This window comes from Littorina saxatilis, linkage group LG16, assembly GCF_037325665.1.
Source record: "Littorina saxatilis isolate snail1 linkage group LG16, US_GU_Lsax_2.0, whole genome shotgun sequence".
Lineage (NCBI taxonomy): Eukaryota > Metazoa > Mollusca > Gastropoda > Littorinimorpha > Littorinidae > Littorina > Littorina saxatilis.
The window spans coordinates 23,933,140-23,960,290 of record NC_090260.1 but is presented as its reverse complement, the minus strand read 5'-3'; the positions used below and the strand labels follow the sequence as shown (position 1 = coordinate 23,960,290).

Below are 27,151 nucleotides of genomic sequence, written 5' to 3'. Positions count from 1 at the left end.
CCTATATGAATTGACGATGCATTACATAAGATTCAAAAACAATTTTTTTTTTTCATAATCATATGCACTTTTGTTGGAAAACGATTTTCCTGAGATCAATCAATCAATCAATGAGGCTTATATCGCGCATATTCCGTGGGTACAGTTCTAGGCGCTATGCAGTGATGCTGTGTGAGATGAAATTTTATACGGCCAGTAATTGCAGCCATTTCGGCGCATATTTACCTTTCACGGCCTATTATTCCAAGTCACACGGGTATAGGTAGACAATTATTAACTGTGCCTAAGCAATTTTGCCAGAAAAGACCCTTTTGTCAATCGTGGGATCTTTAACGTGCACACCCAATGTAGTGTACACGGGGCGGGGGGGGGGGGGGGGGGGGGGGGGTTCGGACACCGAAGAGAGTCTGCACACAAAGTTGGAGGATTAATTTAAAAGAAATAATGCTTCTAGCAACCGGTACCCCCAGACTGAGGGCTGCACTTTATAAGAAGTCCATTTCTACCATTTCCAAAAGGCAAATTAAGAAGTAAGAAAGATCCTAGCTTACTTTAGTGTACTGTAATTTGCTTACATACCTTTCGGGTGCATGCTGTGGAGAGTTTAGCTTGTTTTGTCATAGTAATTGCAGACATTGAGACATGTATGAACGTTGTCTAAGATTTGAAGCTGGCGCAATGAACAAACGGTATGCCAAATATAACTAGTGCTACAACCATTTACTCTAATTACATTTTGAGCATATAATTTATAACAATAGTCGTCATAGCAGTGAATGAGTCTCTTTCTAATGATATATAAGTCTTTTTCGGTCATGTTTTCCAGACGGGTAGGGTGCAAAAAGACAATTTAGTTTGTACATAACGACACTGCATGTCAAAAGTCTAAAACGGTTACCTTTAATAAACAGATGCATAAAGCTTCATAAAAGATTACCTTTGTTTAAAAAAATGTCAATATATATTAAATACGAGTTTTATGAAATACAAAATACTTATTTTAGACAAAGAATTCGACATATGAGGCAAAACCGGAAATCAGCAATTAGAAAACGACAATATCCGTTTAATCAAACACATACTTCCTTATAACAGTTTCATCTTTCGTATGCTGCATCAATTGACATCTGGCAGTACAAAACCATCTTCTTCCAGGGCTGTGTTTATGTCAGCTTTTTTCCCCAGTCGATCCTTTTCTCTTTTTTTTTTTTGCAGCTGATGTACATTGACTCAATTTTGTTTCATATGGGTTGTGTCTGCCAAATGGAACTAACCAATATGGATGTCAAGTTAGTCCATCTATATATAAGAAAAATCGACTTGTGTGTGTGTGTGTGTGTATTTATGATTGCAATATTAATCTGGGACTGAATAATCTTCACTTTTCGTTTGAAAGAATGACATATTTTGATTTTCTCAACACGATGTTGTACTCGCAGGTTAATGTCTAAAAGTATCAATAGGAAGATTGTTCTTTGTATATTGCCTGATAGAACAAAGCCTTAGCTTTTGTTTAATGTATAATTTACAAATGTTTGTTAACAGAAACGAAGTATACGACGTTTATTTGTAACATACCCCCTGCGCAAAAACTGCGTTTTTTGCAGAATATGGGTTAGGTTACAAAGACGCTCCTCACTCAAAAGCGGTAAAACGGAGCCATTTTTCGTCTACCGAACATCGGCTGTAAATTGAATAAGCTTTCTGAAAAAAACATCATCTCTAACCCAACCCCGTCGGGTTGACCCTCGACTATAGCTGGGCGATGCACTAAGAACCTGTTGTTTGTTTCTCTAGCTTACTTATTTAATGTGCTTTATGCTATTCCTACTCATGCAAGTGTCGATCGCATGAGTGGTCAAAAACGGAAGTTGTTGCTCAACTTTGATTTGTATCATGACAAAAAGCGTTTTACTTCAGCAATGACTTGGTGGATTGCTTTGAAATGTTTGGAATACATGTATTTCTTCAGATGTTTTGCCATGATCTGGAAAAATAAGTGTTAAAGCCCATCATAGGTTTGTTCGCTTGTGTCCAACAAATGCAGGACTTAACATGTCTACAGCCAAATAATTGATACAGGTAATGCCACAGTTTAATTTGCGTATAAGCACTGACGCAAATTTGTCAGCCCTGTTAACGTTCTTGATATTTTTAGGATATGCCACAACAATGCTCAACCAAGCACGACCGCAGCATGTTTTGAGAGGCAGGCACCGATAACCGCTGTCAGTGCGAAACAGTGTGAAGGTTTCATTTTTTCTCGCGTGTTTGAATGACAAGCACATACATGTCAAAGCTTCACTGTGTGTGTGTGTGTGTGTGTGTGTGTGTGTGTGTGTGTGTGTGTGTGTGTGTGTGTGTGTGTATGTGCGTGCATGTGTGTGCGTACATGTGTGTGTGTGCCTGTGCGTCTGTGTATATACGTATACATATATATATATATATATATATATATATATATATATATATATATATATATATATATATATATATATATATATCCCATGACCTCCCTTCTTTGTCTCTGTTACTTCAGTATGGGTATATATGTTGTATTTTTATAGCTCAATAAATACATCATGGACTCAAAAAAATATATGATAGTGCAGATTCCGATTTGGGCGAAGAACTACTTTGCTCCCGACCTTTGACCTCGCGCCGAACAATGTGACACATTTGTATGAAGTTCCAAAATCGTATTGCACGGCTCAGAAAACCATATCAGTTGCACGCAAAAATGAATCTCAGAACTGATCTGATGTATGAGATGCAATAAGCAAACGTTTCTTTCATTATGAAAGCAATGCAGGTGGGAAAAAACGAACATTCAACTTACAAGATAACCAGATGCTAGCGAACCAAAACAAAAACACGAGTACCCTCCCCTTGCTTCGTTAGCAGACGACTTTTGAGAATCTGTCAGACCGTCCTTACCTGGCACGGTTGGGCTTCGCTATCATCAGCTGTTTCACGTGTTTTGCGAGCAAGTCTACTCTTTTGCCTGGCTCTGCAGTAAGTCCACATTGGCGATGAAGGTATCTAAGAACTTAACATGTGTGTATTTTTCCGTAATCCAGTCATATTCTTTCAAAATGCAATCAAGCGGCGGTGACAGACTTGGGTCCTGTTTTCATCGCATCAATACCAGTTTAGGTTCATGCAAACACACTCGCAAAACAGTTTATCATGTAGATACATTTCAAATAGGGAGCAAATGGTTAAATCTACATATGTGTTCCCTAAAATTTGCTTCTCTGTCAATAAGACTAATTGTATAATAATGCGTTCGAAAAAAACAACGTGGAATCGATTCTGAATCGAGTCGAGTAAGCCAAATGGGGGCCAAACCGGTTTCCCCGTTCCGCCGACCTGAAACGCAAAAGAATTGTGCGCTTCAACTAAATGGATTTCTATACGACTTCATTACTTTCTTGCAACTTATGAACCTTTACTTAACGCTTTTAAACGGTCTGAAAGTAGTGTTACCGCGTACTTATAGATGCACTCATTCGTTTTATTTTTTCAGCGACGGTCACTTAGTTTAAGGTTGCAAAAAGGCCATGTCTCGCTGAAAACACTGTTTCACACTCCACAGATCGCAAAAGTGCCGCTAGTAGTCTACACTTTGTGTTTGATGGTAGAATGGGATATACAGATTACAACACTCGTGGTTTTTTATATGGCTTGTATTTCAGTCAAGACCCAGCGGGAATATCAATCGAGAGCCACTCGCCAAAGGCTCGTGTCTCCCGATGATATTCATCCGCTGGGTCTTGACTGAAATACAAGCCATATAAAAAACCACTCGTGTTGTAACCTATACATATATATATATAAAACATCAGAAATTGTGAAAGAAACAATTGAAAGTCAGCAGTATATATATATGTGTGTGTGTGTGTGTGTGTGTGTGTGTGTGTGTGTGTGTGTGTGTGTGTGAAACAGGACTGAGCCCGGGACAACCATGTTTGGGGACTGACGTTACAAATTGCAAAGAGGACTCGTTGTGTGAGGAGGATGTCTGCAGTAAGTACCTTGTTTGTGTAACAGTCGATATGATGGCATAGTGTCAGGAGTTAGTGTCCGAGTATTACATATTTTGGTCTAAGCTAGAAAATTAGGAATTATTATGATTCTTGTTTAAAAAAACAACAAGACGTCCTTTTTCCAAATTTGGTAGATGTTGAGTATATGTTAGGCAAGTGATGGGGTTCTAGGTTAATTGCTCCCGGGAAAACCGCCCCCCCCCCCCCCCCCCGAACAACTGCCCCTCGACAACTACCCCCTGGACATTTGGTCCCCTAGTACAACTGCCCCCCGTGACAATTGCCCCCCCCCCCCCCTATTTTTTTTTTTTTTTTTTTTTTTAGTAATGCAGATTGTTTTTAAAGTTTTTTTGTTTTGTTTATTGTTGTTGTTGTTGTTGTTGTTGTTTGATGTTATTTTGCGGCATTCGACGGTAAGTTTGATATATTACTCTGAATGGGGTCTCAAAGGGAAGGGCGTCTTCTGAGGGGTAAGGTGGTTCAGGGATGGGAGGGGGTAATTAACGAAGGCGAGTCGTGTGCAAGCATTTGCTTTTCTTTTTTCACAAAACACACTCAAGATTTTGCCTGAAGCTTTTTGTTTCTCTTCTCAAAACGATCCTCTCTCTCTCTCTCTCTCTCTCTCTCTCTCTCTCTCTCTCTCTCTCTCTCTCTCTCTCTCTCTCTCTCTCTGTCTGTCTGTCTCTTTCACTCTCTCTGTCCCTCCCTGTCTCTGTCGTTATCACTCTTTCTCTCTCTCTCTCTCTCTCTCTCTCTCTCTCTCTCTCTCTCTCTCTCTCTCTCTCTCTCTCTCTCTTGAATATCAATGTTTATTATGTTTATTTCAGAATTGAGATTGGATTCGGACTGCGTCGGAGCAAATGCGGGACACTGCAAATCTGGAACAACGTGTGAATTTTCCAAGTGCAGTAAGTTTCTTACACATTACACTACAGGCGTTTATTTAAGCCTTTGGTCTACCTCTGAGCCAACCCCGCACACACATCGCAGGCGTGAAAATAAAATCTTTAACTGCAAACATATGTTACACGTAGTTTCTAGAGAATGTGTCGACTCTTCGGTTTCTGAGTTTCTCCGTTCGTGTTTATGTGTTGTACGTTTTCTTGATTTCATCATTACATCTAGTCGCGGTGATACCCATGGTGCATTTCACACAAGCCGATGTCACTCAAATATAGAATGGATCATTCTGAAAAACTGTCCCCTGAAAGTACGCAATAAATATGCAACTGTTTGATCATTTCAATGCATTAGATCATCCAAAGCGTTTTGGGGCGGGGATGTAGCTCAGTCGGTAGCGCGCTGGATTTGTATCCAGTTGGCCGCTGTCAGCGTGAGTTCGTCCCCACGTTCGGCGAGAGATTTATTTCTCAGAGTCAACTTTGTGTGCAGACTCTCCTCGGTGTCCGAACACCCCCGTGTGTACACGCAAGCACAAGACCAAGTGCGCACGAAAAAGATCCTGTAATCCATGTCAGAGTTCGGTGGGTTATAGAAACACGAAAATACCCAGCATGCTTCCTCCGAAAACGGCGTATGGCTGCCTAAATGGCGGGGTAAAAAACGGTCATACACGTAAAATTCCACTTGTGCAAAAACCACGAGTGTACGTGGGAGTTTCAGCCCACGAACGAAGAAGAAGAAGAAGATCCAAAGCGTTTCGATTTAGAAAACTATTATTAGGAACGTTTATTTAGAATTACGAGCTCAGAGGATCGAAATCGTGACCACCAATGTAATTTACCAACTGCGCTTTTCTTGGCAAAGTTGGCGAGGGCGATTTTGAATTCTCAGTATTGACTCGACTCGAGTTTCGGAGTCTCTCCGTTCTGTGTACTGTTCTCTTTATTTAGTTCTTCGAAGCAAGTTAAGTTAATAACTGACCCTATGCTCCCGTTCACTTCTTATAACTTTGGAAAGCAATATCAAGTAGCGGTAATTTCAAGCGCGACCGACATTATATTGTTGTCTGGCTCCGCAATGCATTGACCAATCGCCGAAAGGCGCTGACGTCTTTGCATGACAAGATTTCTCTACCTAGAATCCTAAATTCTTGGTGACATACAAAGGATTTTGTTCGAGAGGACGACGATGTATGGACGGTTGGTATATAACGGGAAAGCAAGCAGCTAAAAAAGGGCGCTGACAGAGCCAATGAACAATGATACCAACTTTTTGTTGTAATTCAATTGTGCAATACCCTGTTCAAGTTTGTTTGTTTGTTTGTTTGCTTAAAGGCATATGTACTCGATGACTATACACGCTAATTGCTTTACCAACAGCTGGAGACATGCTAAATTAAGTTCCCTGCAAGATATTGTGGTCTAGGACCCCTTAAATGTTGAGATATTTGAATTTTTATTTTGATCTAGATCGTCCTATTTATAGATTTGCCAACAGAGGTAGCGTTGACGCAAGGGAAATAACTCCGCGTCTTTGTTGACATCCTCACTTTTTCAGAGGCTAGAACAAGCTTAATGCATGTATTATGGTCCGCGCATGGTGACATATCGTCATTATATGGTCTTATGGTGCGTTTGACATCGATTATGGGCAAACTACACTTTGTAAACACGGGAGCGCGTTCATATGCCTTTAACGCCCAGCCGACCACGAAGAGCCATATCAGGGCGGTGCTGCTTTGACATATAACGTGCGCCACACACAAGACAGAAGTCGCAGCACAGGCTTCATGTCTCACCCAGTCACATTATTCTGACACCGGACCAACCAGTCCTAGCACTAACCCCATAATGCCAGACGCCAGGCGGAGCAGCCACTAGATTGCCAATTTTAAAGTCTTAGGTATGACCCGGCCGGGGTTCGAACCCACGACCTCCCGATCACGGGGCGGACGCCTTACCACTAGGCCAACCGTGCCGGTTCCCTGTTCAAGTACCTGTGCAATGCTAAATACACCTGTGTTTGAGAATACCCTGTTCAAGTATCTCTGCTTTGCTAAATACACCTGTGTTTGAGAATACCCGGTTTAAGTATCTCTGCTTTGCTAAATACACGTGACCTGTGTTAGACAATATGAGCTAGAACATTACAGCGCCAGTGAGCGATTGGACTGCATGTCTAGTGATCTATACAAAAACACGTGTTTCAAAATATGAGCTGGAACATGTCAGCGCCAGTGAGCGATTGGACTGTAGTGATAAATACAATAAAAACATATGTTTCAAAATATGAGCTCGCACATGACTGCGCCAGTGAGCAATTTGACAGTCTAGTGATCTACACTAATTACACATGTGTTTTTGAGAATATGTGCTGGTACATGACTGCGCCAGTGTGTGATTGGACAGTTTTAGTGATCTAAACTAAATACACCTGTGTTTCAGAACATGTGCTGGAACATGACTGCTCCAGTTAGTGATTGGACTGTCTAGTGATGTATACTAAATACACCTTGGTTTCAGAATCTGATGCAACACAAGCGTGCATCGACGCGTCACAATGTCAGTCAACTGCAGTGTGTGACTCCATAACGCAGACTTGCCGTGAGTCTCAGTTATGAGAGAGAGAGAGAGAGAGAGAGAGAGAGAGAGAGAGAGAGAGAGAGAGAGAGAGAGAGAGAGAGAGAGAGAGAGAGAGAGAGAGAGAGAGAGAGGGAGAGAGAGAGAGAGAGACAAGACAAGACAAGACAAGACAATGACTTATTTCTGACTTTTTGTGAAGCTTGCAGCGTGCAAAATCAAAACAAAAACAAACATATGCAATACAATGTGTCTAAATCAAATCAAATCACGCTTAAAATATTAGTGAAATGATGCATCCATATCAATCAAATTTTCTATACAATTTTCTCTACTTCTCAGTGCATAAATAGGTAAGTTCCGATTTTACGACAGATGGTTTCATATCTGCATTTTAACAAACCAATAATTATAATCTTGGTGACTACAAACAACAACATTCAAATATTTTTGTCTCAGGTTCTTATAAAGTGGACAAGTACAAACAAAGTGTTCTTCATTATCAATTACATTCTCCTTGCATTAACAACACATTTGTGACGAATCTTTTCAAAACATACTTTTAAACAACGATCCGTTTAGTGGTAGCGAGCCTAAACGCAGTTTCACCAAACATTCTCGGAAACATTTTATATTCACAAAATCAAAATTCCTTTCTGACTCAAACATTAACTTATATGTCCAGTAATGTTGAAAAATATAATTTTCTTCAGTTTAACCATGCCACTCCTGAACATATACATCAATCAACCTTTGCTTCGATAAAGAAACAAAAATCTTCTCAGAACCAACTGCCTGAAAATACCAGGCATATCCGAATCCTATTTTACAAAGAAGGTTACGCACATGTGAAACCCAGCAGGTCTTACCCTTTTTGTCCATACTATACAGCATTAAGTATGCTTGTTTCGGTAAACGTGAACTATCCATCTGAACAACTTTGAACCAATAACGAATTCTTTCTTTATTTGGTGTTTAACGTCGTTTTCAACCACGAAGGGTTATATCGCGACGGCAATAACGAATACATCTTACTGAACTGTTATTAAACAATGGGTAATGACCTGTTTCTCCATAAACAAATATATTGAGTACTTTAAATGAAACATTTAAATAACGTTTACAAACAAAAGTGTGCACCTTTTCTGTACTGGCTAACATGTCAAGACCCCACATCTCTGAGGCATACAACAGTACCGGCTGCACCTGTGAGTCAAAGAGTTTAAAAAGGGTTGTCTTTGATAATTCCCTTAATCTCGATAAACACTTTACACATTCAAAAGCTGCACGCTTACCTCGTACTGCCAAAGCATCAACACCCTTTACCAAACTCATTTTTGTTGTGAATGTAAAACCCAGATAATTATATTCGTTCACCACATCCAGTTGCTTTCCATCAAGAAACCATTTTTCTATTCTGCCCAGAAAACCTTTTCTAAAAACCATGATCTTGGTTTTCTCATTTATATACAAACATAAATCTTTACACATTTTGTTTAGTGCATCAAATTGATGTTGTAGCCCTCTTGGAGAATGTGACAACTAAACAATATTATCAGCACAAAGCACTAGGCAAATTTCAATCAATCCAGGCAACATGTGGACTCCATGCACACCATTTTCTTGCACAAATAAAGCAATCAATATAAAAAACAAGAGGCGAAGCCTTCAAGGCTCCCGTAAGAAATCAACAAACAGTAACATAACACAAACTCACTCACTCCGTAACACACACACACAAACACACACACACACACACACACACACACACACACACACACACACACACACACACACACACACACACGCACACACACACACAGTTAAAACTAACGCATCATATCAACTCCATGTATAATTTTCAAAAGAAGGCAAACAGATAAAATGACTAGGGTAATAGGTTAGGTACCTGCCATGTGGGCACTTTTTCCACTGCTGTCCTCAGTCCTATACTTTTCATCAAGACTTGTCACCATGCCGAGTAGATCTAAATTCGGAAGTCTTCATGTGGCTGAGGCATATATCTGACATAGCGTCGATCTTGTTGTAGGTTAACCTCCTTTCTGAAACAAATGGCAAAATGCGATTAGTTATGATGACTACAACCTACACAAATATAAACAGTGTTTTGAAACAGAATAGTCAGGTTATACAAGCCACTTTACCTATGCAGCATGGTAACCCTACAATATGCGAAACATGTCGACTGCAGCAGCCTGGTTCTTAAAATAATTCTGACGGTCAACACAGCCAGAAATGCCAACAAAGACAAGAAAGCTGTGGCAAGGTAAGCTTACCAAACGTTACATAGCGAATCATATGATAGTGCGTAAACAGCAAACAGTAGATCTACAATCAAAGAGAGGATCGAGTCTGGAATGAAACGCGATACAGATCTAGCATTGAAAAACTGTCTTTCACGTTCAAGGAAGTTGTTGCAAAGTACTTAAGACTTACTAAATTGTACAGACAAAACCATGACAGTGCATGTTTTGAATCTGAGGAAAAAATCGTGATCATTTTGACTTTGAGAACAGATTCATTCCGTTTCCTTATATCTGCATGTTCAAGTAAATGGTGGACAGTTTTTTTCGGGCAGAGTAAACTTAACTTGAGACTCTACTGCAAGTCTTGAAATTCACATGAATCGAACCACGAGCAAAGACATCCAAACATTACAGGCACTTTAGATCAACTCATTTCACTAGAGGTGACTGCCTAGCACTGTGTTTGACATCCGTGTCTGCTGAAATAAAAAGAAATTAAAACAAAACGGATTAACAGTAGGTGACACGTTATCAGAGTGGGAGACACTAGATCTGTCTCTGAACTTACCGGGATACGGCTGCAAGATCGACACTGACTGCCGCGCTTTCGACAGCTCTTCCTCGCGTGGACATTGGAAACACGCTGTGCAGATCAAATTGTAGGAAATCTCCCTTTGGTATCTTCTTTATTTACTTTTCTGGAGCTTAGAAACCGAACAACATGAAATCGTCTTCCCCGGCGAATCGGCGAGGTGAGAACTGGACCACAATCCTTCGCGCGACCCCTGACCTGATCTTGACACCTGACCTGCCGTCTACATGCCAAACACGACACAAATCAGTCAACTGCTTGTACCCCTTCAAAAAACCCCACCACCCGTTTTCTTTGGATACACGCTTTAACTACACACATGCCGACACAATGTTGATCATTGCTTCAATAATTTGAAGATGGTGCTTGAAAATTAACCACGTGAAATGAGTATTTCGGTGTTTAGCCAAAAATGTTAAAGTTTCTACCACAGACATACACACATACATACGCACGCACGCACAGACAGACAAAGTTTACCATCGCATAGGCTACACTTACGTGAGCCAATAACAAAGGACTATAAACACATCTTTGTCTCAAACCAGTTGGGCAATCACAAAATTCAGTTGATGCATTATGCACGCTGTTACAAGAAACAACAGGATTACACACTGCAACAAGGGCATTCATGAACTTTTCTGATACCCCCTTCTCACACATAATTTCAGAAAGGCGCCTCCGTTGTACAGAATCAAAAGCTTGCTTTAGGTCCACAGAACAAACATATAACTAGCCTCATCTTTTTCCTTGACACTTTTCAACAATGGCATTCAGTGTAAAAATGTGGTCAACTGTGGACAAACCTTTTCTAAATCCAGCATGAAATTCGCTCAATTTCCTATTACTTTATTTATTTACGAGGATTTATATCGCGCATGTATCTCACCACACAAGGCGACTAAAGGCGCATGTTACCTATTAATGCCGTAATTTTTTACACAATATATCACGCATTCACATCGGCCAGTAGATCGACTGCCTTTAGGCGCTGCATCCACCTTTCACGGCCTATTGTTCCAGGTCACACGGGTATTTTGGTGGACATTTGTATCTACGCCTGTACAATTTTGCCAGGAAAGACCCTTTTGTCAATCGTGGGATCTTTAACGTGCATACCCCAATGTGGTGTACACGAAGGGACCTCGGTTTATCGTCTCATCCGAAAGACTTTGATCCCATTTACGAGTCGTCTATTAAGTATTGATGTATAACATTTACTGAAAAGACTCAACAGTGAAATGCCTCCATAATTTTCTGTTTTATCTTTATCGCCTTTGTTACATACCAGTACGATTATTGCTTTACACCAATCAGCAGGATACGTTCCTTCATTAAAAAGAATATTAAACAACATAGTCATAAACTGCACTAAAAAATCACCACTCAAATGAATCATTTCTGCCATTATCCCATATGTTCCACATGCTTTACCTCTCTTAACAGGGCCGGACTAGGCTAAGAGGAGGGGGCGGGGGTTGCCAGTGGTGGTCCAGGGGGCTTCGCCCCCTCAAGCTGATGGGTAGGTCATATTCTGAGATAGGAAAATGGTCGCTCCTTGCATGAAACGACATAAAATAAACAATAATAAATATTTTTTTTAAATAAGTGAGGTACATGTTTAGGCTAGGGAGGGGGGGGGGGGTTGCGCAACCCCCATAACCACCCCCCCCCCCCTCCGGTGGTCCGGCCCTGCTTAAGATTCTGTACAGCCTCTATTACCTCATAAGAAGATATGGGAAAAATAATTATGGTACTATAACAATATTTACTAAAATCACATCGTTTACATCGTGTTCATCAAGTTGGTCAACCAGGGTTAAAAACTTTGTTTAAAGGAAAAGTCCAAGGTTTAGGGTCACTTTTGATATGTTCACCCTCTTAATTCATCAACCACAAATACGTGTGTAAAAATGAACACAGAAATCCAAAAAGTTTACTTTGACTCGTTTTTGGTTGTTCTGAATCGTTCCATCGCGCGCGCAGTCTTGGCTCGTGACCTTGTGCACATACGTGTTCTACGTCACGAGCCTTGAACAACAAACATGGCCGGCTCAAGCAGTGAGGAAGACAAGTGGAATACGGACCGGATTTCAGCCAGCCTGAGGTTTTAGCGAGCCCGTTTGAGCCTCTTCGTCGTCAAAATGCTGGCGAGGCCACAAGGAACTGCTTGAAACAGAGCCAGCATAAGCGGCAATACGAAACGGTATGTGATTCTCTTTGTTGTGATGTTGACACACTAGTCCGTATGCATGCTAGATCGAAGTCAGGTGTGTTTTTCACAGATCAGTGCTTCCACAGATCTGTAAGCATGTAAAGATTATGGATTTATGCTATTATTTCAGGCATCTGGTGTTGTTTATTTTCCTATATTTAATCAAGGATTTCGTCCTTGAACTGCCCAGTTTAGAATAAATGCTTCCACAGTGATGTTCACACGCGACTATCCTTATTTTCTCTTGGAATTCTGAGTAATTCTTCAGTCACAGAACGAAACATGTAGACAGCAAGTTAACATTGCGCAAAGCCTGTTTCTTGCGGACAAAACTGCAATTATCCTGGTATTTTTATTTGCGACAGTAAGACACTACATGACATCGACACCACTAAACAGTGAAACATTTTTGAAATGGCGGTGGGCTGCTTTCATGTGCTAATACTAATAGTGATCCTGACATTTTTCTTGCGAAACGGTCAAAGGGAAGTAATAAATGAATTTAGTTTTTTAAACGAGCACACGTGATTTCCGATCTCAAACTAGATCTGAAATCATAAGATTTTCTGACCAGTGGCGAAACGCTGATGGCGTGATATCGCAAGCCGTTTTGGAAGCAAATAAGCACTGTCAGACATATTATGCTGAAACACGATTACAACAGTTCAAACTTTTTGGGCATTGATTATAGGAGTACGCAATATCGGACAGTCACAGTACAAAAAGACTGCGTTAGTGCATAGATCGGTATTCTCAAACGTCACGAACAGACAGTACGTTGCTACTATATATTTTACTGTATTAACAAAACCTCACAGTCCCATTAAAAATGTGTGGTGTGTGCCGAAAAGCAACCATTATGAGATTCAGTCAGTGGGACCCTGAATCTACCTGTGTTAAATCGGGTTATTGACTCTCATTGCATGAATTTTCAAACTGAATATATGTACTACTGTTCGTGTTGTTTTTGTGATCCACTGCAATTTCTGTGTATACCTTAGACTCTCAAGGTAATTTTTGAACGGGGCATACAGATGATACATTTTGCTATGATCACAGTGATACGTGTATTTTGCTTATCAGGTGTCAGTGCAGAAACTCCAAGAGGGAACGAAATTCAAATATCTGGAAAACCTGGATGAGGCGATAGACAGCCTAACATCACATCCTCCTATGTTTGCTCGGACATCTACTACTTTCAAACTGCATAATATGCGTACACACAGGAATATGGACGACTCAACATTGATCAAAATGGGTAAGTAACACAACACAAACAGATGATTTCCATTATGATAGATTTATTTATCTGAAAGTAAAATTGACAACAGACTGTACAATTTGTTTTCAAATACGAAAATACCACATTGGGTTAAAAAAAACTAAAAACACAATCATATATCATTAAAACCATTCTTTATTTCTAAACACATACATATCGGCATAGTTTATTCATGTAAACATCCTCATTTTGGTTCCCAGTCTATCTGAAATCAAGGTAAGATATGCCAGAAAAAAAAAGAGATCACACAGTGCTTCAGCATGAATTTGAAAACCTGCTCTACGTCACAAGACACAGCGTGTCTTATGATTCTTTCCACCCCTCTCCAAACAAACACGTACACGTTTTCTCTGGTACGAATGTCTTAAAAGCTCAAACTAAGCTGCTGTTTTATTCTGTCTTGCTTTACAGGAAATACAGGCACGTCGCTTACCCATAACAGGCAGCTGGTGCGCAAGCGAGTGGGGTTTCTCGGCAGAAGCATCAGAGTACCATTAGCAACCTGTGCAGTCAAAACAATCAGAAATACTTTCACAAACGGATGAAGAGTGGGGTTCAAACTCCCTGAGCTACAGAAGGCTGAAATATACTTTTACAAATCGTGTGACTGTGTTGAACCAGTATCTTTGGTTGAACAGATTCCTGCATGGTTTGAAGATGATACTGGGTTGTCACGTGGTCCGGTACATGGTTCACATGCTGCAACATTTTGTTCCAGACTTTTTCCACTGTTGGTGTACTCCAGCATCAGGTAGTCAGTCCATGAGCCGGTCAGCATAGCCTGTGTCCAGTATTGTCCGTTTGCCTGTTGCCTGAAACATGTTTTTTTGGAAGTAACTAACGATCTCGGCACACATTTTAACATGTGAATAAGTTTGTCAAAAGTATACATAGTTTAATTTCCATTTACTTAAAGGCCAGACTTTCTTCTCGTTCATAAAGATTCTGGAAATTAACAAAATGTTTCCCCCTATCAAGTCCTCCTAACTTTTTTTTAAATGCAGGTCGGTTTGTTGTCATCTGTGCATTACTACCTCTTGCCACCCGTGCGGTAATTGTCACCAGGTACCTCAACAATCAAACCGTCTATACAGGCTTAAAGGCACGTCCTTTTTCAAAACAGGATTGCTCACTACACAGATCTGCGAAGACTTTTACATAGAAAAAAAATCTCTTGACTTGAACATATACCAGGAATCAACATCCTGACTGGTTTTTGGAGCTGGATTTTTTAGGGAATGTTTTACACGTGTGGCGTTTAAGAAATTCATAAAATTCGACATTCGCAAAGAGAGTACCCATACAGAGACTGAGTGTTGAGTTCTGGTATTTTTCAAAACGGAAGGATCGCCATATCCCATGTAAAAGCTTGGTAAGATTTGAGATTTTGAACTCAATCGTTTACACGGGAAGGGCTGTTCATTTAAGAGGACGCATCCATGCCTGGATGAGAAATACACTGATAACACAGAAAAAAGCACGAGTTAATCTGCATATACACAAAACTGGTTCAGAGGCCCGGTAAAGGGAACACATGTTAGTTATTTTAAGAGAACATCACGAAGACCTAATTATTAGATTAAAGCCTTTCTGCACGAATGTACATCTTCTATGAATTATATTTTAAAACGCCACATGTGTAATTCATTCCCCACACAAAATCCAGCTCCAAGAAGCAGTGAGGCTGTTGATTATTGGTATGTGTTCAAGTCGACAGATGATTTTTCCTGTGTAAACTGAGCCTTGGCAGATCTGATATAGTGAGCAAAGACCTGCATTTTTTTAAACGTGTTCAGAGGCCGAAATGGTTAAACATTTTGTTTTTTCAAGTAGTCTTTATGAAGAAAAAATTAACAATAAGGAAGGCAAATGGGTTGAAATGCAAATTAGACGAATTTTTTATATTCTTCTTCACGTGTTACATTATGCGTACGTAGATCGCAAGATATTTTCGAAAAATTTCATAGATAAGCCAATCTGCAAACGGACAAAAATTCACAATATTTATGAAGCCAATAAATTTGACTCAAGAACAAAGCTTATGTGTTTGAGGTGATGTGCATGGGTATGAATGTTGAATAAGTCCGTCAAAGATACCCTCCATGTCGCCTTACAGTGGAACCTACCATTAAAATTATACCACCTTAAATTACCTTGCTCTTTCAAATGTACTGCTTAAACTTCTTGAACATGCAACTCTTGCTGTCTACCATAAAGACCATCAGGTCAACAACATACTCGTGAATGTTTTGTTTTGGTCTATAATTAAACATTTCAGAAAATACCCTTTTTGAGTCACTTGAGAAAATGTGACTCTATGTAATCGGTCAGTGTTAGGCCGGCCGGCCGTCCGTAGACACCACCTTAACGTTGGACTTTTCTCGGAAACTATCAAAGCGATCGGGCTCATATTTTGTTTAGTCGTGACCTCCAATGACCTCTACACTTTAACGATGGTTTCGTTGACCTTTGACCTTTTTCAAGGTCACAGGTCAGCGTCAAAGGAAAAATTAGACATTTTATATCTTTGACAAAGTTCATCGGATGTGATTGAAACTTTGTAGGATTATTCTTTACATCAAAGTATTTACATCTGTAGCCTTTTACGAACGTTATCAGAAAAACAAGGGAGATAACTAGCCTTTTCTGTTCGGCAACACACAACTTAACGTTGGGCTTTTCTCGGAAACTATAAAAGTGACCGGGCTCAAATTTTATGTGAACGTGACTCATTGTGTTGTGAATAGCAATTTCTTCCTGTCCATCTGATGCCTCATATAATATTCATAACTGCGAAAGTGACTCGATCGAGCGTTTGCTCTTCTTGTTTTAAGGAACATCACTTTGATGGTTTTATGTTATGTGCAGATTGCTCATTGTCATAATACATTAGTTGGGTGGCTGCTTCATCCGAGTCACGTTGTGTTACATGTTACTGTGATTATGTGTGGATTGGTGGGCCTCCTTTTTAGTCACTTTTCTTCCACTGATGATACCGTGATTGAAGTTGCATTGCTGCTCCCACCTTTGATTCCCGTTTCAGTCGTTCATGTTTCTGTATATGAGTGGATTGGGGTCATTCAAATGACATAGTATACATTAATCAACATTAGACAATCAATGCCTTCAATACAGCAATTGCAGGCAGGATTAGGACATTTCCCATGGATGAATGCGTTCATATCATTGATTAAATTTGCGCATATTGCGCAAGTGAAACTTTACAACGAAGGGGTTATTTTTTTCAGTCATTTGAATTTAACAAATATTTTGATAGTTGTTGTGCATGAACTTTAGTTCGTCCACGACCATTCTACAAAGTTTCGAGTCTATAGGTAAAATGGTCGGACATTTACCTTTTCTCCAAAACTGAGGTGTTATCAAATTACACCTCCGAAATTGTCAATGGCGCGGAAGCTTTCCTGAATAGGCATGGCCTTGAACCCAGCTCTAACTGCTTTCTTCGGGTCACCAATGATCTAGGGGATTCTTCTTCTTCTTCTTCTGCGTTCGATGTTGGATCTAGGGGATGAGGCGTGTGTTTGTGCATACTCTAAAAATACGACTATGGCTGCACCATTGGAACCCCTTTCATGACCGTGCCTAAACATGGCAAAATACGGTATAAAGGAGTTAGTTTGATTTTACGTTGGAACGTTCTTTTTTGCGGAGTTCCATTCTATGTTTTCAAAGTCGCACACACAACTAATCCCCCCTCCCCCCCCCCCCCCCCATGTTCTACAACATGTTTTGGCCCTGTTGATCCGTGGAGCAGTGGTTAGCGCGTCGGACTGCGGGCCGGGAGATCGTGGTTCGAATCCCATAAGGGGTGGGTGGGTTTTTCGAGCTTCGGTCGGCTCCTACCCAGAGTGGAAGTGCTAAAGTTCCAATGGGAAGGCTGGGATCACACAGCCGAGTGTCATTCACTTCACGAATGCGATTGACGCAGAAAGTGCAAAAAAAACCAAACTTGTCTCGATTCTTGTGACCCTTCCTGCTCAGGGCTCTCATGGTGACCTTGGTTCCAGTGTTCCTGTTCCAGCCATCCCTGAATATTCTGCTGCCGGCCTGGGATGCTCCAGGGGGGTCGACGGAAGGACGCAGTGGCGGTCTGCTCTCTGAGGAGACGCTCACTCAGTCTGGCTCCGCGACTTAACAGTCAGTGTCGTAAGTAGAGGGCTTAGTAGGTAGCGGTGCCTGTGTCCCTTGCCAGGAACAGGACCAATACTGAACACCGTCGAAGTGACTCAGCAGCAGTGCAGTGTCATCTTCCGAGGGTAGCCTTCCGCAGCGGCCTGACATCCTTCCCTGGAGTGTCTGTAGAATTAGTGAGGGTGCCCAGGTGTCTGACCAACACTGGGGGCTCACTGATTCGACAAAGTCTGGCGGCGGAACGAAGTTCAGGGGTGGATGTTGCAGTGAGTGCTGGGACGGGGCGGCGTGGTAGCATACTGGGGGCCACAGCTGTTGCTTTCTCTGCCTTCTGAATCCTCACCTTGTCTTTCTTGGCCAAAGCAGACTCCATGAGATCAGTTATTGGCAAGCTCATGTGGACCATAACCTGTGCCAGTGCAAAGTTGCCCCTGTTGAACTTCGCAACAGCCTCAGCGGTGGCTGCTTCCACCCGGTCTTTCCCAACAAAGACTTCTTTGGGGCAGTGTCCCCACATGACATTGTGCATGCTCATTACTGTTCTGGGTCTTGCCATGGGCCACGCGCTTGAGAAGAATGGGATTGGTCAATCTTCTGTAGATGGGCAGAACAGCATGTGATACTTTCCTGGACAAGGCGGTGCCGTTGTGCCCTGCGTGTGGAGGTGGTGGTTGCCCTTCTGCCCTGGCTCTTTGAAAAAAGCACCAGGAGGCTGGCCCAGCTGGACATCTGTCGTGGTGAGGGTCTTCGTCCGTTGAAGTTACATGGAAGAAAGTGGCCCAGATCGCCTGCTCTATGGCTCGCTGATCTTCAAGGTTGTTGAGGATCGCGCTACGGAAGTAGTTTTGCAAGCGTTGGCACTGTTCCTTGGTTAGTCGCCCCTCCCCTCTTCCACCAAGCCTTCCATCTTTTGCTGCCTTGCGGAGAGCTGTGCCCATTCTCTTGGGGAGGTGGTTGGTACATTCCAGCTTGGTGATGGGACGTGTGGGACCGTAGGGCTGAGCTGCAGCCACAGCATTGAAAGCAGTAGAATCTCCGTCCGACAGCATAGTTCTGTACCTGAGGTTGTGACGCTCAACAGACCTGCAGCACAGTAATCAGAAAACCCATTGTGTAGGCAAGCAAATTGTGCACCTTTACTTGCAGAACACAATGTATGAGTTCAGGAGTTGCTTTATATAAAGGGGGCGGGTGTTGTGTTACAAAATATTTTCACAGTAGTATTGTTTTGTTCTTGTTTTGTTATAAAAGGCTATAAATGAACTTTATTATTGTTACTAATTCATAATCGAATCTTCGTGCACTCTCTCTCTGTTAAAAGATTAAAGGATAGGCTATAGTGGGGGTATACAGATTATATTCTTACCTTCCCCATAACTCCAACGCTGCATCCCTCTCCATAGACTTTACAGATCCCTGGTGGTTGATGCTGCACTCAGGCCGGTGTTGCTGCTCCCACTGCAGTTGTTGGGCAGGGGTCATCTCCTCCAACTTCTCCTTATTCATTGCACATGTGGGGCAGTAGGTGGATTTTACAGAGAAGTCGAGCACCAACCCAGTGAGAACGTCAACCACCACTCCTACACCATAATGTGACGAAAAAAAAACCTTTCATGCCAGGTGCCATCAAAGGCAACATCTACCCAAAGAACACCGTCATCTTCTTCCCAGGCAGCGTCTTAATCCTCTTCGTCAACCTGGACATCTGCTCTACCTTGAGGAAAGGTCTGCCTGTATGCAACATTTACATGCTGAACAGTTTCCACCAGTGTGACATTTGTTACGGCCAAGATGCTGGCATTGACCTTTTTATTAATTCTTTGATATGAGCTTTTGTTCATCACGGGAATGCCCAACACTGTGCACAGCTTTTCCACACTTGAGTACCCACTGCCAATCTCATGCGAGTATAGGACAATCGGTTTGTTCACGTCAAAGGGAACATTCTTCATGTGGTTGCGGTTGCTCTCTCAAGGTGAAGAAAATTCTGACCGTCTGTACTGGCAGCTGTCACAGCAAAGTGCTAACTCTTGGGACAAGCCCACGGGTTCTCCAACGCGTATGGTTAAATGTCCTGCTTCGCATTCCGGGCACTTCACATCCGATAATAGCGAGTTGAGCTGACCACACTCAACGATACACCATGTACGTGTCGGTTCAGCAGGCACGTCGGCTGGCACTTGTGCGTTCTGCAAGTCATCGGCACCACTGAATCTTCTTAGCTTCTTCGCAGAGGCAGAAACACGTTTTCATCCCCCGTGGACTTTTCTTGCACGGCTTTTCGAGCTAATGCAAGCTGCTTCTTCCTCTTGCCCGATGCCTGCCCCACAAACCTCTTTCTATCGTTGAATTTTGCAGTGAACATTGCTGGACGGTAGTGTAATTCGATCGACAAACCGATGTTGTATTTACAGCGGATAAGGCTTGTTGCGCATGCGCAAATAGCCTCCAGTCGCCATGGTAAGTTACAATGACCAACCAGAGAAGAGCTTTCATAGATCGACGGTCAATCTTGCAAATCCGGGAATTCCTGTCGCGGATAGTATGCTTGTGCTCTGACAGTTGAGCGAAAATAACGGGCTATTTTGGGGTATTGTTGACGTCACCAGCAAACGGGAATTCTCGATGAATCGTGTCGTGTGCAACGAGTTTGTCTTATTGGAAGAAAAGTGGCTGTTTCAAGCCCTTGAAAACATCGATTTTTCAGCAAGTTTTCTGACTTTTATCACTCATGCATGTGCACTCACTTTGAAATTCATCACTTTATTGCAAAAAGACGATACAATTGACAAAATAAACATGACACAATGAATCTAGGGTGTTCAAAGTACCTAATATTGCAGGAAACCCAAAACACATTTTGGAAGGATTTTAGTAAAAAATGTCGTGCCACCTCTTCCCTTAAAATGATTGATCCACTCAGTGTTTGAAATGGTGTCGCTCACACTCTTTCTCCCACTCATACATCCAATTTCTCTCAATTCCTTCCAAAGCAAATGAGAATTTTCTTTTTCAAATGACAACAATCGGTTAACTTTCTCTCGTTCATAACGAGATTTGTTCTTTGGATTCAAATTCTTATAATGTTTGCGTGTTTTAACGTACATAACTCTATCCGAGTGTAATAAACTTTGTTGATATACATCTAGTGTAGAAAGGGTATCATACTTGGCTTGCCTACATTCATCGTCAAACCATACTGACTTTTTACATTTGTCTCCAACAAAAATATGCCTCCGCATGCACTCCCTTGCTTGCAAAAGAAAACCACAGAACAACTCCACTGCGAAATCTACATCATAATCAGCAACTGTCATAACAGAAGAAAGGACTTCAAAAAAATCATCTGAACACACATTTTGCAAAAACACACTTTCTTTCTCCTTATCCAAAATTATTTTCTTCACAAAATTCATCTTTTCTTTCTTTCCTTGGGAGAGAGAGACAGACTGACTGACTGGCTGACTGACGGTCTTACTGACTAACTGACTGACTGAATCGCTTGCTGACTGACTAACTGAACTTTACTGAGAGAGAGAGAGAGAGAGAGAGAGAGAGAGAGAGAGAGAGAGAGAGAGAGAGAGAGAGACAGACAGACAGGCAGACAGACAGACAGACAGACAGACAAACAGACAGACAGTCCTAGAGAGTACCATACAGTCACCACTTACTGTATTGATAGAGAGAGAGAAAGATATACAGACAGACAGACATACCGAGAAAGAACAAGTCACAACTTACTGCACTGGGAGAGAGAAAGATACGGAGACAGAGAGAGAGGGGGGAAGAGACAGAGCCTATCTGTTTATTCATTAAGAATAAGATGGTTGTACAGATGTTTTGAGAACCAAGTGCCCCCCCCCCCCCCCCACCTGTCTAATCCCCTCAGAATCTATATACGAGCCACCAATCTCCCAACAACATCCTCTTAAAAACTCCACAATATATTAAAGAGCAAAACAATAACCAATGTCAGTATTTTTATTCCTTTAAAACACAAATCCAAAAACAAAGATACTGCCAACGTTCCGATTTTCAGAATACAAAAACAATAAAGGTAAGTTGTTGGAACGTTGTTATTGACAAAATTACGTTACAGTCACGAATATATCGACCCAACGGTTTTTTTTAATATCACACAAAACTTATTTTCATGAAATTCAGTATTCGCCCACTCGCCAGGAAGCTGAGCGAATGAATCATGTAACCACTACTTGTCCCCAGGCAGCTTGTCTTGGTTATAGCCTTGAAAAAGTAAATCTTCAATTACAACTGTGATAGGGTGGAGTGGAAGGGGGGAAATAGGCCAGGAAGCATAAATGAGACGCCAAGACAGAGGTTGCGATAACGTGACTTTTATTTATCGTACACCAGAAAGCAACGTAATTCCTTCCTCAATATACAGCCGCACACAACTCGTCGGAAGTAGAGGTTACATGCCGAGTCTCAGTGATTATTAAAAATAATGGTCGAAGTTGGCGGATCATGAAAAATGCGAGCTTCAGCGAGCTTTTTCATGACCGCGAACTGAGACCATTATTTTTAATAATCACTGAGACGAGGTGTGTAACCTCTTTATTCCTCCTTTCTTCAGTTATTCAAAGAAAACAGGAGTTTTTGTGCGAAAGTTTGATCGAATCCGAATCACTCAACCAGTCAACCTGCGCAGGCGATCGATTAATGCGCGGTTGTATAGTTCCGTGCAAATCATTCCATTCTGTTAACACTTCTTGTCAGTTTCCCTGTTTTAGACTAAATTCAAGTACACAGATATGCTGTTATTCTGCTGTGGCGGTAAAGGCAGATATTGTGTGTTCTGTTTGTTTTAGTATAGTTTAGGATAATGTTCTTTCGTCAAATGGGACTAGCAGACGAACTTTTGCACCCGTGTTCCAACGTTAATTACTGTATGAAGTTCAGTTTTCTGGGGAAAATAGTGTATGAAACCGCTTTATGTTGTTTAAATTGATGAGATGTGTGCATTTGGTTGCGTGTGATCTGTTTATAAAATGAAATATTGTTGAAAACTGACCGTCGGATTGCAATCAGTGTTGTCGAAGAAACTGCGTTAAAAGAAGGGGAACTACTCTTGTCGGCAAGAGTATGAGTTACTTGCCTTGGGAATTTGCTTGTGATGAACGGTGTGTGCACGGCAGATCTAGATTCAAAAAACAACCTAACTCACGGATTTTATATGGAGATTCATGTGTTCAGGCCTGTAGTTGTTAATTTAAATGCGGTATGTGTGTATTGTTTGCTCCAGAGATGTATATTTCGTACGTATAGAGCGTTCGGAACTTTTCAGTCGCAAAAGTAGTACCAAAACAGAACAGCTTCTCAACCCATTGCACTATCGAGGATTCAGGCTGTTGCTGGCTCGTTATTTGTTTGGTTGCTGGGTCATTATCGAAAAATAACTAGCTCTACAAGTTTACAGAGGTAAAGAAGCAGAGGGGGGAATAACTTGAATTACGATCCCGGTCGAAAGTCACTTCGCTGATATAAACCCAGCTCTAAAACTTTTGTTCAACTGAGCACACACACAAAGTCTCTCTAAACAATCCTCGAATCACTCCTTCGCCAAAATACAGTTATAATGGCCCAAACTACACTACTTGCATTGATTATTTCAGAAACACAAACATCGTTCAACTACATACAACTAAAACATCACAATCCAAGATACTCACACTGACACGTCTTCACACTTCCAAATCACACCGGGTACTCTTTTAGCCCACGCTATTATTCTAACTCACGTGCGCACCCGTTCAAACAATCAACCAATAAGAAACCAGCCTCCATACACACCTACAATTAGCTACAACACACAATAATCCTAGCGGGAGACACACCTTGGGTCAGGGGAAGATAATAGACAGGGATTAAAAGAGAGGGACAACAGTACATGAAATCGTCACACGGCTACATCCCCCCCCCCCCCCCAGCTCTATACCAACTGCGTCCTCGCAGGTACAACGCCTCGGGATTAGCTGACAATGACATCTATTAATCAAACACAAAACAAACACAAGTTCACCCAAGTGAAACAACAAATACAATCAGAAACAGTAACGGATGACACGCACAGTCACCCAACCCATTCATACAAGGCACAAGACAACAGGCAATCAATAATCATAGTGTACACTCAGTCTCTTAGCAGAAGACGAACAGTCTCACAAATGACACATTGCCTACATGACAGCAGCACATTGTTAACCTGACTGTTCACTGTAGACGGATGGCGGGGACATGACACCTCCTCCTACCTCACCTCACCTACGCCTGTGACCCCGTCTGGGGTATAGGCCGCCAATCAGCTCCCTCCATGCATCTCTGTTTTGGGCGAGTCTTTCCAGCATTCCCCACGTCTTTCCCATGTGCTTTGCGTCTGCGTCCAAATCTCGGCGCCATGTGTTCCTGGGTCGCCCTCTCTTTCTCTTGCCTTGAGGGTTCCACGTGAGGGCTTGCCTTGTGATGTTTGAAGCAGGTTTGCGAAGGGTGTGGCCTATCCACCGCCAGCGTCTCTGTAGGATGTCCTCCTCGACGGGCTGCTGTCTGGTTCTCAGCCACAGGTCTTCGTTGCTGATTTTTTCTGGCCAGCGAATCTTGAGGATCTTCCTGAGGCAGGTATTGATGAAGACCTGAATTTTCTTCATGGTGGTGACGGTGGTTCTCCAGGTCTCGGCTCCGTATAGTAGGATCGGCTTCTAGCCCACGCCATTATTCTGACTCATGCGCGCACCCGTTCAAACAATCAACCAATAAGAAACCAGCCTCCATACACACCTACAATTAGCTACAACACACAATAATCCTAGCGGGAGACACAACTTGGGTCAGGGGAAGATAATAGACAGGGAGTAAAAGAGAGGGACAACAGTACATGAAATCACCACACGGCTACACAACGACAACAAACTTATTGATTTGATTAAAATACTTTTCCTAGGATGTTTGTAACATTTGTTATTTGAGGTCAGGGTGGCATTTGATATTTTTGGAGATGCTTTTCAATCTTGAATATTGTATGTTTGTCAGTTTGGTACCTTTAGTTATTGATTGTTTGTCAATCTGGTACTTTTAATATTTGTTTGTTTGTCAACATGTTATCTGTAACTTGTTTGTTTGTCAATCTGTTGGGCAGAGAAGATGAAGGGCGAGACTTGTTCGAGCGGCGTGCGACAGTGTCTGTCGGGCGCGACCTGCGTGCCTCAAAGTGGCGGTGGGATGGTGTGTCAATGTACGGACAACAAGAATGTCAACCAGGAGACAGATGGTTGTGGTAAGTGCTTCATATGGGCGAGCTGCATGCCTCACAGGGTGGTGTGTCACTGTGCGGTAAGTGTTTCATGGGGGCGAGCTGCATGCCTCAGAGAGATCACAGGGTGGTGTGTCACTGTGTGGTAAGTGCCTCATAGGGGCGAGCTGCATGCCTCAGAGAGATCACAGGGTGGTGTGTCATTGTGTGGTAAGTGCTTCATAGGGGCGAGCTAGCTGCATGCCTCAGAGAGATCACAGGGTGGTGTGTCACTGTGCATATGCGGTAAGGACTTTACATACTCATGACAAGAAGAATCATCCTTGTTAGTGTTTGGCAAACAGAGCCCAGTTATTCAAAACAACGTACACGGACTTTAAGTTGGTTATATATAGGGGAAGGTTAACTAAATAAGAACTAAAAACTCAAAATTCAAAGACAAAGTACGGCTACAAAAACGAACCGCTATCAACCATTTTTGCCCCAAGTGTTCCTTGATCTAAATATTGTTCGGGTAAGTCATATTGTCTTTGCCAAGGGAAGTGTCTCTAGTCCTGTGCACACAATAACATATTGTCTTTCAGACAAACCAGTTACCTTACTGTAATTCAACTATTCTAAATGCAAAAGTATGAAATTACCTCAGAAAACTAAAAAAATAAAAATAAAAATAAAACAAAAAGCCACAAACATCAAGACTTCTTTGTTTAACTTAACCTTTAAGGAATGAGAATGCTTTTCAGAGTTATAATCAGAAAAGTCACACAATATTTCTAACAGAGACACTGTTAAATCCTATTCTAACTAGTTCACTCCCCCATATGGGTTTTTGACCAATCAGGACGGATTCTAGGTGAGTCTATAAATGTGATAACGTTCAGGCAGGGACCTTTTTTGTATGTCGCACTAAAGATAAACAAGACAACGTAAAAATTTAAATCAACAATAGCGTGATTTATTCTAAAGATAATACTCTCTTTATCTTAAAAAAATACCGTAACGCGAGTTTTGTCGGTGGGTGCTTTACAGAACAGCAAGGCACCACCCACCCTCTGAGTGTGCAATGCCGACCCGCTCACTTGAAATCTAGATTATCAAAGTTCGGAAAAATCAAGTGAAACTGCGTCACTCGCCTTAGGTCAAATGTATCTTTACGTCATTTCCCATCCGTCTTGAGTCGGTTCTAAATCTGTCGCTCTCTGTTCAACAAGACAAAACGTGTGTCAAACGCATTTGACCTGTGAATATTAATCACGTCAGGTGTGTGACTCTGATTGGCTGACCCAGGTCACGAGAATTCTTTGACTGACAGGCATAATCAGGTAGGAGCGCTCAAGTTCCTACTGCGGCTGTTCTGTCTAATTTGTGGGGTCGCTTCGAACTTTGTTTTGGTCGAAATAAACGGTAATAAAACCGTTATTTCTAATATGCTGACTGGTTTTTTTTTAATTCTCTATTTTGGAGGTGTTTTTTTTTACATGTATAGGCTTTACATTACATCACATACACAATGGGATTATTACAACACACAGGGGGTGGGGGTTGGGGGTGTTCATGGCTTGGTGGTCGCAGTATCAAAAGTATGTAAGGGAAAAAGAATCTAAGGGTTACATCAAAACATGCATATACATGCGCCAATCCTTGAAAAATATATCTAGTGTATTATTCATAGCTGAGTTGTACTTTTCCCAAATAAATCTTTGCTTAAAATTTCTATTAAATGTCTGAAAATGAGGGATCTTTTTGTTCATTTTGGAAATATATATGTGATGTTTGGCACAAATTACTAACACATCAAAAACGTTATCGGTGACTACATTGTTCGCCACTCCAAATAGAACCAGTTCT

At 41.6% G+C, this 27,151-nt stretch overlaps 1 protein-coding gene across 1 annotated transcript in view; it reads left to right on the top strand.

Annotated features, from left to right (window-relative positions):
* The first annotated feature begins 3,954 nt into the window (after window positions 1–3,954).
* Window positions 3,955–27,151, top strand: part of LOC138949935 (neurogenic locus Notch protein-like) — a 37,905-nt gene continuing 14,708 nt past the window's right edge. The window contains exons 1-4 of the mRNA XM_070321719.1: window positions 3,955–4,029; window positions 4,877–4,957; window positions 7,475–7,555; window positions 25,190–25,327. Coding sequence (XP_070177820.1) covers window positions 25,195–25,327 — 133 coding nt within the window. The 5' untranslated portion in view covers window positions 3,955–4,029; window positions 4,877–4,957; window positions 7,475–7,555; window positions 25,190–25,194. The remainder of the gene's footprint in view (window positions 4,030–4,876; window positions 4,958–7,474; window positions 7,556–25,189; window positions 25,328–27,151) is intronic.